The following is a 12,462-nucleotide window of genomic DNA, read 5'->3' on the forward strand; positions in this document are numbered from 1 at the left end:
ATAAGAGGATGGGTTGTTTTGCGAGTTTTCGTTTGAGAGTTAACCCCCTCCCCCCACCCTCTTTGCCCAAAACCTTGTGAACGCGGTAGATGCTATAGTTTTTAACGGTTTTGTTTTCAAATTTGGTGTGAAGCATTGTGCTCTTGGGAGGGCGAGCCCTATCGATATTCAGCGTTCAGTTTCGCATTGTGGTCCTGAGGACAAACACTATCGATATTGAGCTTTTGGCGACATTCCGTTTTGGATTTACCTCTTACTTTGCTGAAAACATTGTGAACGCGATATTTGTGTGAAACATTCGTGTCATTATCCCTCTTGTCGTGAACCTAAAAAACGTGATGACGCTACAGTTTTACTGTTTTGTTTACAGAAAGCACGAGAAAGAATGTTGATAACACAGAAAGTAAGAACCTTATGTTATATTTTTAAAGGTATCATTTTGTGGCCAAATGCATGAATTAACGACATTGACTGTGGATTAAAACATTTTGCCAGGGGACACTCTGCTTTTCGGGCATCGATTATTATTTGTGAATGTAATAGCACGGGTCTGATTGATTGATTGGATTTCAGGCCGGCATAGTGTGTGATGTCTGTTGCATAAAAAATATTGGACCACTTTGAAGTTGCTTTCCATACCGCCCCTCATCACCACCCCACTCCCGGATGACCGTGGCTCTAATGTCTGTTTGGAATTAAGGTCAGCCACCCAAATTAGGCTATATTTGACCACACGGAAGTTGCTGTTTGAGTAGCAGGAAAACGCGTTTGCGGCCGTTAAATTTCAAAATCTTATCGCGGGGGCAGAGATACCAACACGCCGAACCACCTGTTATAAATGCTACGGCAGATGGACTGTCTCGGTTGGTGAAATCGTATTCTTTCATTGCCATAACTGTCTTTTGATGGATATCCTACCAATATTAGGTAGATTATCACGTTATTAGTTCTACAATAAACGCCGGGGTGACTTCATCAATCGAGGAGATTGAAAATTTAACACAGCAAATCTGGGATGAACTAGATGCCTTTGGCAGTAAACTATTACAGAAATCGTGTACCAACGTCTATCACAAATCTGCCGAAGGGATTCGATTTATCAATCATTTGATTTCATCCCCAACACTAACTTCGTTTTTCTAGCAAAGATTTATCCACCCTTAACTCTCTGGATTTTCTGGACTTACTTTTAAATCTTACCAACTATGCAAATGATATATCTATTAGACAATATTTTATTGCACAATTAGAATTCGTTTGTGAATTTTTTTCTGGGCTTCTGGATAATCTCGAGTTAAAGAGTGAATTTTGCCAAGTGAAAACAGTTATCCGAGTTTCTGGGTGAGAGAGTCTGCTTTCTGAAATGAAGGAATTATTTCCCCAGTTTGCCAAGTTGGGAGCCATTGTACTTGTTATACCAGTTCCGAGTATTCACGCCAAACGGGGATTTAGTTGTCAAAATAGGATAAAAAGCCAACTTATGAGTCATGCAGATTATTTGATGTTAATATCAATTGTGATAGTACCAAAGAATTTAAGAATAAAGCTGGGTGTTATTTTCACGATAATGTTCAATGACTTTGACCTGGTAGGGTGTTGATCGTAGTTGGGAACCAAAAAATTACGAACACTACACCGATTTCCGTCGGTTGAAATGACGATTATCTATCACAAGCAGCGGGTTTATTACCATCACAAGTGATATATACAATGTCGCCTGTTGCGACCGGTGGAGAAGAAGGCCTTTGTCGGTTAGGGGGTTAGCCCTTTCACTGTGGGGATGAATAGTAAGACACCGGTATCTAATTTGAAGCCATGTTGCTGAAGGAGTTGGTTGTCAAGAAGATCCTTAAAGGCTCTCGCAGGATCAACTCGGATGCTCCTGTTGCTGAAGGAGTTGGTCGTCAAGAAGACCCTTAAAGGCTGTCGCAGGATCAACTCGGATGCTAACGGTGGCGTCGAGAGATATCATTGCAATGTATAATTGTATGAGTGCGGAACGAAGGGTAGCCTTTTGTTCATCGTTTATAATGCATGAAGTAGTGTATGACGTGACTGTCTCTCGGAGAATAAGTACACATTGGCGATTTTGTTTCATAACATCAGCGGCAAATGTTAATCCTATTCGCTCAGGAGGATCAGATGTCTTAATGGGTCGTCTTGGAACATGCCATATGTATTCCTTATAGCCTAAGGACGGCAACTATTGATTTTGGTACATGTGCCGAATCCCAGGGGCAGAGCCACACCCGATTATACAGTTTATCGTATACAGACCGCAATTCTGAATGGATCATCTTGGAACTTGGCATATGTATTTCTTGTAGCCCAAGGACGGCAACTATTGGTTTGACTTTGGTGCATGATCCGACCCCCTTGGGCAGTAAATATTTTGTCGGTAAATACTCTAAAGGTTGCAATTATTAACATATTTTGTTCCATTTCGACATGTTCCATCATAGGGTTCTACCTCGGGGCAGGGCCATGCCAAGTTTTATGGTTTTTTTGTCTACAGGCTGGAATTCCGAATTCGCATATTTATTCCTTATACCGTAAGGGCAGCAACTATTTATTTTTGTGCATGCCCCAACCCCCAGGGTCGGTGTCACACCCACTTTTTTGTTAATATTTAGTCTGTAAATTTGGCAAAACAAGCCCAACGCTTTGCCTCTTGTAACATTACAGTCGTTGCAGCCATTTCATGTTTCATTCTCTTTATTTTAAAAAGTGCCATATCAATCAAAGCAGGAATGTGGATGTATATTGCAGCGGTAGCGATGCTCTCGTTTACAGTGCGTTGAAGTAAAATTTGGTTCCCTCGCTTTAAATGACATATATACTATTCAAAAAAAGTAGGGGATATTTGATTTTTAAGTGTTCTTAAAGTCACCTAATGAAACTGACGAAGAAACAAATGACAAAATGAAATGAAGTTCACATTCATCGATTTATTCCAAATGATCGTTAGACTAAGTAAGGCACAGACTGACCATTATAAGGGTAAAATGATACGCGGGGTCAAACAGCAAAGTTACCACAGCATCACAACCAAGTCAGTAACGGGTAAATCCTCCTCTGTTTGCCAAACAAGCATTGATCCGACGTGGCATACTCCTAATGAGACGTCTAAGGTCATTTTGGTCCAGATTGTCCCATTCCTGTTGCAACGCAGCAGCAAGTTCTTGGACATTGGCAGGACGTTGTTGACGTTGACGTAACCTCTGTCCAAGCATGTCCCAGACATGCTCGATGGGGGAGAGGTCGGGACTCAGTGCTGGCCAAGGTAATGTGGTGATGTTCTGTTGTTGGAGGTAACCTGTAACGATCCTGGCCCTGTGACATCTTGCGTTGTCATCCTGGAAGATGAAACGGCGGCCATGACGTCGTGCGAACGGCACAACATGGACTGCCAAGATGTTGTCCCGGTAGTACTGGCCTGTAACACGCCCTGCAACAACATGTAAAGCCGTTCTTCCAGCAACAGTGATGCCTCCCCACACCATAACAGAACCACCCCCAAATCGATCATGTCTGATGACGTTAACGTCTTGGAAGCGCTCGTTTCGACGACGCCACACCCTCCTACGTCTGTCCAAAAAATCAACAGTGAACCTTGACTCATCTGAAAACATCACATTGCTCCAGCGTCGATTATCCCAGTGTTGACGATTCCTACACCAACGACGTCTTGCCTGAATGTGATGATCTCTCAAACAAGGGATCACGCGAGGACGTCGGGCGCGAAGGTGACCCCTATGCAGTCGATTCCGAATCGTCTGGCCACTCACTCTCACACCAGTGTCTGTTTGAAGACGAGCGCTGATCTGATTTGCTGTGATGACACGATTTCTCAAGGCCAAGGTACGGATAAATCGATCCTGGGATTGAGTTGTCGCCCTTGGTCGACCTGAGCGTGGTCTGTCCTGTACAGATTGTGTATCACGGTATCTGGACCATAGCCTGCTTATGACAGACTGAGAAACATTCATCGTCCGCGCCACAACCGCCTGTGTTGTGCCGATCTGTAGCATGCCAAGGGCACGTAACCTTTCATTTTGGGTAAGCCGACGCATATCAAAATTTGTTTTCTGGTCACTAAAACAATTAAACTGATGTTTCCACCCTGGAATTCAATGCCACAATGACTGTAACATTCAAAGTCAGAGTCGTGCAAATCTTGGGTTGGACCCCCATGATGATCCCAAGCATCACCTGCATTCCATGCGGTAGCTATTGGTGCGTTTGGGCGTCACATGTAACTGGAAATGTTTCTTCTGTTAGGTTCTATAGTGACTTTTTTCGTAGTCATTTGCATATTTTAGTATTATGCCCCCAAAATCAAATATCCCCTACTTTTTTTGAATAGTATATTTCCTAGCACACACTATGAGTTTGCAATTGTTGCAATATGTATGTTTGTTTCTATTTTTAGGGAGTACTGTGAATTGGGACAATTATGGTAGTAAGTATTCTCTTTATTTATATGCACGACTAGAATTAAAAGACGGTAACTTCTTCTCGTACATAACATATCATATCATCTCTTGGCTTTACATGATTTCGAGATGTGTTTTGTGCACTTTTTCATTATATTATAGTTTAATAAATTAATGTAGATTTCCTTGCTTTTTATTAAACCCCCGTTCTGAATTATAAGACAAAATACGGTAATACCAATCGTAAAATATCATTCACTTACGAACAACGTTTAAATACTCTGTCTATTCTTTTTCAGACAACGGCGCTGCCATCGTATCCTATGCCTTATTTTTACTAGTTGTCTCTACACTGATAGCTGTCATGTTCAGAAACTAAGAAATATTATTTGTCGAAGAAAAACACAGTGCTACAGTGAAATTAATTTAAATCAAATGTAATATGCATAATTTGTTATATAAAGCAAACAATGTTCTCAATCTGGTAGTACAGCAAGTAGAGTTTCTCACTTTCGGTTTCATTGTATAGCTGGGATAGTTAATTTTAAATGCGCTGTCAGGATAATAATTCACATTGCTGAAATAAATTACTATTTTCTTTCTTAACTTAGATTTTACCATTGGTTATGACTCAATGTAACACCCAGTATCGTCGTTTGATTGCAGCGTTAGATTTTCAACTATATCAAAAGAAAGCGGCATATACTCAGTCATGTTATATAGTTCATCAAGTACTTATATTTTTGTTTCCAATGATTATCTGTTAAAGTGGAATCCGTCTATTTAATAGCCATCTTGATAAACAAAAATGGTCTGTCATAGATACCCAAGCGGAGTTACTATCTGCGTTTGTTGTTTATTAATTACAATGCCAGTGTATATCATGCGTCTTGTCCGCGGGTTTTGTCTTATGGGTTTTGTTTATGTGTGGTGAGGTCCTACGCTTACTATTAGATAGCATGACTCCAACTAGTAATAATCTCCTCGTTTTCGTACGTGTTTTCTGTAGTTCGTGTCTTTTTACTTCCTGGTCCGTCCGCCTCAAAATCATGAATATTCACCAAAAACTGGCATGTAAATGGAAACTCGAATACTCTTCTTCAATTATAAACCAAAAAGTCGACAAAAAATGCCATGAAAAAGTGGGAAAAAGGAAGAATTGCTATAAATGGGAGAAGTACATAAGAAATCGGAGGAAACATTTACTAGCGTTAGTCTATATACCTTTTATTTTAAGTTTTATTTTGATATTCAATGTAAGAAAAGAAAGTTTTGGCACATTGAAATCAGGAGAAGCAAATATTAGTCTTAGTTGATATAGATGTAACCCCAACTAATTCAACTTGGTTTCTGTCGTTTTGAAGTACCGTTTAAATTCAGCTATATTATTTGGACATCCAAAATAATAAAGGTGACCTAGACGATACACAATGCTAAGTTCTTTGCAGCTTAAAAATAGGTCATTATAGGACCCTTGGAGGGAAATTCATTTTAGCTTTGGGAGGACGGGGTGAGGGCGAGTATGGCTAGCCAAGATGGGATAATTTTTAAAATAAGGAACAATATTCCCAAATTATTTAAATTATAAATTGACCGTAAGAGTTAAGGAACTATGTTACTATGGTATTTATTAGCAAAAAGGCACCCTCCGGTCTAAATTAGTTTAAGCATCGAATGCAGTATTGTGGCGTCCGATTCGGTCACTCTATCGGCTACTCTTAATGCAATGGAAAGGGCGGGTGTGCTCAACACTGGACGGGAATCCAAGGGATGTGGTTTTTCCGTCTACCCTCGAACCACAGCTACTCTTCGGAGAAAACGGGGGCAATTGTCAACTCAAAAGTAACTATACTCATATACTGCCAGACACTTTACCCTGAATTTATGTTAATGTCTTGACGTTTAAAAATCCCCAAATTCTCTCTTTCTAGTTTCAATAAGATAAAAACACAAGATAATCCAGGTGATACTTATATATAAAATTATAAAAGCATCAAGTAATAACAACAATAATATTAACAAAAACAATCCAGGTGATACTTTATATATAAAATTATAAAAGCATCAAGTAATAACAACAATAATATACTCTTCAAAAAAATTGTAGTGGGGGATATTGAAATGCAAATACCTATGCAGGTTATGATATGATAAATAGTCATGGACACTTGACATGCTTTGAGAGTACTAATCTATTGAAATTATATATTGGTTTAATAAAACAGTTCAGAAACTCTTTTTACGTTCAGAACTACATTGGTTTATCAATTCATCTTGTACACATTACTTGAAATAGGTTGTATAAATATCGCTATAAAATTCTGTTCTAGTCCATTTAATAAATGGGAATTTATATACCCACCCCCTCCCCATTCACATTTCATGAAAGCATTTGAATGCATTCTTTTTTTCCGGCTTGAACATATCTGAATAAAGCTCATAGCCCCCTTGTATGCAATTATTTCATGATTCGCAGTCTTTCTTCATCTAAGCTTTGTTGTGCAATTAAAGTGGTTTCAGTGGGCATTACCGTTCTTATTAAGAAATAAGAAAATAAATTTAAAGAAAAAATGGAAATGTTTGATTTATTTTCTAAAATAGCTTAATGATATTTCTTCCACGAATCTTGTTTAATCTGTATGAATTAATAAAAGGTTTTATTTCATCCTTGATATCTGGAACTGAAAAAATATTTACAATATATTAAAAATTTATGGTCCCTCGCCTTTCGAAAAAAGCAGGAACTGTATAAATGGGTCTGTCCGTCCGTCTGTCTGCCGGTCCGTCCGTCACACTTTTTGAGACACACTAACTCTGCTTCTAACCGATCTAGAGTGTTCAAACTTGGTATAGGTGTTTATTAGGTAACTGCCTTGATGGAGTTCGAAGATGTAAATTGTCATCCTAGACTAAGCAGAGATAAGCAATTTGAATGGTTGATGCTTTGGGACACGATAACTTTGGTTCTAATTAAGTGAGAGTGACAAAACTTGGTGCATAGTTTCATTATATCAATACCCCGACTAAGTTCAATATTAATGCCCAGGGTAAGCAGAGCGATAAGCAATTTGCTTTGTCGAGACTTTGGAGCTCGATAACTTTGATTCTATTTGAGGGATAGAGTTGAAACTTCATGTATAGTTTCATTACATCAATACCTTAACTAAGTTCGATGATTAGCATTTCTGCTTAGGCTAACAAGAGACATCAATCTGATTGGTCGAGACTTCGGGACAAAATAACTCTCCTTCTAATTGAGGTAGAATGTTCAACTTGGTGTAGGTGTTTATTAGATGAATGCCTTGACAGTGTCCGATCATGTGCATTTTCCACTAAGGCTAAGCAGTTTGATTGGTTGAGACTTTGGAACACGATTACTTCGGTTCTTATTGGGCGAGAGTGATGAAACTCAGAATATAGATGCATTATATCAATACCTTGACTAAGTTCGATGGTAATAATTTTCTGTTTAGACTAAGTAGCGGTAATCAATTTGATTGGTCAAGACTTTGGAAAATATCAACTCTGTTTTTAGTTGAGACAGGATATTTAAACTTGGTGTAGATGTTCATTAGGTGAATGTCTTGACTGAGTTCATTGAATAACATTTTCCGCTAAAGGTAAGCAGAGCTAAGCAATTTCATTGGTCGATGCTTTGGGGCAAGATAACAATGATGGAGAATGACAAAACATTTTCTGCTTAGACTAAGTATAGATAATCAGTTTGATTGCTCGATACTTTTCAAAAAAATACATGTGCAATTATTTGATATGTACCATCTATTTATATTGGGATTGCAGTGGGGACATCAGTCTCACTCTTGCTTGTTTAAATTAGGCCTATATTATTTCAATTAGGCCTATATTATTTCATTTCAATAAGGCCTATATTATTTCAATTTAAAAAAAAAAATGATGAAAGCTCGCTGTTGTCGGTTTTTAAAAAGTGAGTCACAGCAGTTGAACTTTACATATCCATATTATCGAGATAGAGATTTTCGACAAGGGCAACTTGACGTACTAATACGCAGAATATTGGTTGTATCAAGATCAATAAAATTAGGCCACCAAAAATATATTCTTATCTCTAAAATTGATTCTAATTCTTGATATCACCACCCCGGTTATGACATATTTAAGAAATTAATTACCGGTACAAGAAAATCCTGATACCACTAGGCCTAATGCAAAACACACCGCGAGATCAGACAAAACCGGAAGTAGTCAACCCACCCTTCTCCCCGTTTCTCAACATAACGTCGAGAATTCTGGAGACGGTAATCATACGGTATTATATAGGTAATTATTCGTAGGCTAGCGGAAATTAAACTTTTTATGGTTGGTCGCGTATTCATAATTATAGTCATGAATTACATGTGACCAGGAATTGGCCAATGTGTGACTAAAATATCAAAATAAACTATAATGAATCTTCGTGCGATCAAAATATTTAAACTATATTCTTTTATCTTCATAGGTGTACAAATTAAAGAAAGGGAATTGTACATAATATACGTCACAAGTAATTTTAATATGTTCGAAGTATAAGCCAACTGCTTTTATATTTTTCCCTCAAGGCATAACTTATCATAACTGCCCCTTGGCGAATGAGGCGTATCTTATCCGTGGGCAATAGCTGTTATAAAGAAAGCTCACAGTAATGCGAGAGGACCCCGGGATTGACCAAATGACTATTGCCAAAACAGTACGTGTCTGGATAATAACAGACCAGGCTTATTCTAAGATGAGTATGTTTTAAAAATAAGATGTTTTGAAGATTTACTAAGCTATATATTACACCCTAGATGTACTGTTATCTTAAACATTTACTGTTATTGTCCTCTCGCGTGGACCCAAGCAGTATGTGCCCACACTATATTGTGGGCGTATAAAAAGGGTTCGGTCCAATTAAAATTATATAGTTTCCTTTTTATAGTTTAATTTTTTTAATTGTAAAATTTGGAATATGGAATGAAATCGAACGCAAAAACGAATCACATCGAGTTTCAAATTTCAACCCCTATATCCTGTACTGATTGATTATTGTTTATATATACTCTTCAAAAAAAGTAGGGGATATTGAAATGCAAATACCTATGCAGGTTGTGATTTGATAAATAGTCATGGACACTTGACATGCTTTGAGAGTATGTTCACAGATGAAGAATTTATCGCCCCAACAGAACCACTGAGCTGCATGTGCGACACGCAATAGCGCCATACACGTGGGAGGGGTTCATTGTCAAATTTGACACTTCCAGGAAGAGTTGATGAAAACTGCCGCTTGCTGGTTTATCCTATCCATGTTTGCTTTCCTATCGGTTCTTGCATAAGATTTACTGTTTAGCGTATTATTGCTTTAGTGTGTTACGTTTAATTTGATCGGGAGACGTGTCCGTCGACGTCAACGTCAACCGACGTGGCACTGCAAGAGGAGTGGGTCAGATTGACCCAAATCGTGATTGGACGGTTGATTAGGAGTATGCCCCGACGAATTGCTGAATGTCTGACGATTGGTGGAGCAATTACTCATAATTAAGACAAAAATCAAAAACGTCCATTTTCACTTTTGACAGTGTATCTCTTTGCGAATAAAATGGGGCCGTCAGATAAGTCGCCCATATGAACTGTTTATGTTCATGTGTAGGCAATTGGCCTGTTATTAACATACACTGGTTACCTCTAATAAAAACAGCAGTGCATTTCCGCAGTTTTGTATTGTTTCTGAATATTCCCCTGCTTTTTTTGAAGAGTATAGTTCGAATGTTTTATGCCTTATATAGCATTTTCGAAATTTCTACTTCATTACCGAATGTCGCGTTGGTTTCGAATCCCCGGTTGTACGTGACAAGGAGTAAGGTTGCCTGTCCAACCTCGTGGGTTTTCTCCGGGTCCTCCGGTTTCCTCCCACTGCTAAAGAACCCTACGCGCAAGCGAATTATGGAAATAAAATTAAAACCATATGTTAGTCCCGAAATGACCTAGTCTGTGTCGAGTGGACGTTAACCCCATTTCTCTCTCTCTCTCTCTCTCGAATTTCGCGTCCTTGTAAATTGTTTAATGTTAAGTAGAGGTTTGATATGAGAGCTAATGCACTCGTATTTATACGTCCACGTCAACAACTGGCTTGTTCTAAATTAGTAGAAAACTGGTCAGATTTACCAGATTTAGAGCGAAATATTCACCTAAATATAAGTCATTTCTTTTGCCATCTTCATCTGTTAACTGGTTCGGCCGATAAAAGTGCGTTTGAATTCAAGGAATTTGAGGACATGCATTTTAAAACGTATTCGGCCCAAACGTTTAAAACCGCTTTTTCATGTTTGCCAAACGCAGGGTTGTTATTTACTTTTTAAGTTATATCTCAAGTGCCCTGGGATGTCAAAATTACCGCTAACGCCATTGTATGGTAACTGGTTTAATAATATTTTCCACAATGCCGCAATTGTAAATTATATGGCCAAGCATATAAAAAAATTTCTTGATGATTTTGGGACAGAAAACAGATTCACCCAAAACAGATTTTTAGATATTGAAATTCCGTTATTTCATATTGAGTTCCAGGCTTTGGCCTTGATAGATAAATTAATTACTGCTCTACTGTGGCGCATATTAGAATTAATGCACTTGACATGAAAACTATTTATCAGAAATTACGTGATTTTTTTTTTCGAAAACCCGAATATTCAAAACTTTATTGAAGGTAAATCACACCCATTTGAATCTCTAAATCAAAATTGAAAATGATTCATATATACTCTTCAAAAAAAGTAGGGGATATTGAAATGGAAATACCTATGCAGGTTGTGATATGATAAATAGTCATGGACACTTGACATGCTTTGAGAGTATGTTCACAGATGAAGAATATATCGCCCCAACAGAACCACTGAGCCGCATGTGCGACACGCAATAGCGCCATACACGTGGGAGGGGTTCATTGTCAAATTTGACACTTCAAGGAAGGGATGATGAAAACTGCCGTTTGCTGGTTTATCCTATCCATGTTTGCTTTCCTATCGGTTCTTGCATAAGATTTACTGTTTAGTGTATCTTTGCTTTAGTGTATTACGTTTAATTTGACCCGGAGACGTGTCCGTCGACGTCAACGTCAACCGACAACACTGCAAGAATTGGCCGTGGCACTGCAAGAGGAGTGGGTCAGATTGACCCAGACCGTGATTGGACGGTTGATTAGGAGCATTCCACGACGAATTGCTGAATGTCTGACGAATGGTGGAGCAATTACTCATTATTAAGACAAAAATCAAAAACGTCCATTTTCACTTTTGACAGTGTATCTCTTTGCGAGTGAAATGGGGCCGTCAGATAAGTCGCCCATATGAACTGTTTATGTTCATGTGTAGTCAATTGGCTTGTTATTAACATACACTGGTTACCTCTAATAAAAACAGCAGTGCATTTCCGCAGTTTTGTATTGTTTCTGAATATTCCACTACTTTTTTTGATGAGTATAGTTCGAATGTTTTATGCCTTATATAGCATTTTCGAAATTTCTACTTCATTACCGAATGTCGTGTTGGTTTCGAATCCCCGGTTGTACGTGACAAGGAGTAGGGTTGCCTGTCCAAACTCGTTGGTTTTCTCCCGGTCCTCCGATTTCCTCCCACTGCTATGGAAATAAAATTAAAACCATATGTTAGTCCCGAAATGATCTAGTCTGTGTCGAGTGGACGTTAAACCCTATTTCTCTCTCGAATGTCGCGTCCTTGTAAATTGTTTAATGTTAAGTAGAGGTTTGATATGAGAGCTAATGCACTAGTATTTATACGTCCACGTCAACAACTGGCTTGTTCTAAATTAGTAGAAAACTGGTCAGATTTACGAGATTTAGAGCGAAATATTCACCTAAATATAAGTCATTTCTTTTGCGGTCTTCATCTGTTTGGCCGATAAAAGTGCGTTTGAATTCAAGAAATTTGAGGACATGCATTTTAAAACGTATTCGGCCCAAACGTTTAAAACCGCCTTTTCATGTTTGCCAAACGCAGGGTTGTTATTTACT

General features: G+C 38.4%; 1 protein-coding gene across 6 annotated transcripts in view; it reads left to right on the top strand.

The window, feature by feature from the left end:
* LOC126825410 (uncharacterized) overlaps positions 1 to 5,042 on the top strand; it is a 186,140-nt gene extending 181,098 nt beyond the window's left edge. For 4 of the 6 annotated variants that reach the window (XM_050555095.2, XM_050555093.2, XM_050555091.2 and 1 more), the window contains 3 exons: positions 371 to 403; positions 4,433 to 4,462; positions 4,736 to 5,042. In XM_050555095.2, the coding sequence (XP_050411052.1) occupies positions 371 to 403; positions 4,433 to 4,462; positions 4,736 to 4,815 (143 nt within the window). In that variant the 3' untranslated portion in view covers positions 4,816 to 5,042. The remainder of the gene's footprint in view (positions 1 to 370; positions 404 to 4,432; positions 4,463 to 4,735) is intronic. The other 2 variants (XM_050555094.2, XM_050555092.2) reach the window with 1 other exon arrangement.
* Positions 5,043 to 12,462: the final 7,420 nt, after the last annotated feature.

Source organism: Patella vulgata, chromosome 6 (genome assembly GCF_932274485.2).
Source record: "Patella vulgata chromosome 6, xgPatVulg1.2, whole genome shotgun sequence".
NCBI lineage: Eukaryota > Metazoa > Mollusca > Gastropoda > Patellidae > Patella > Patella vulgata.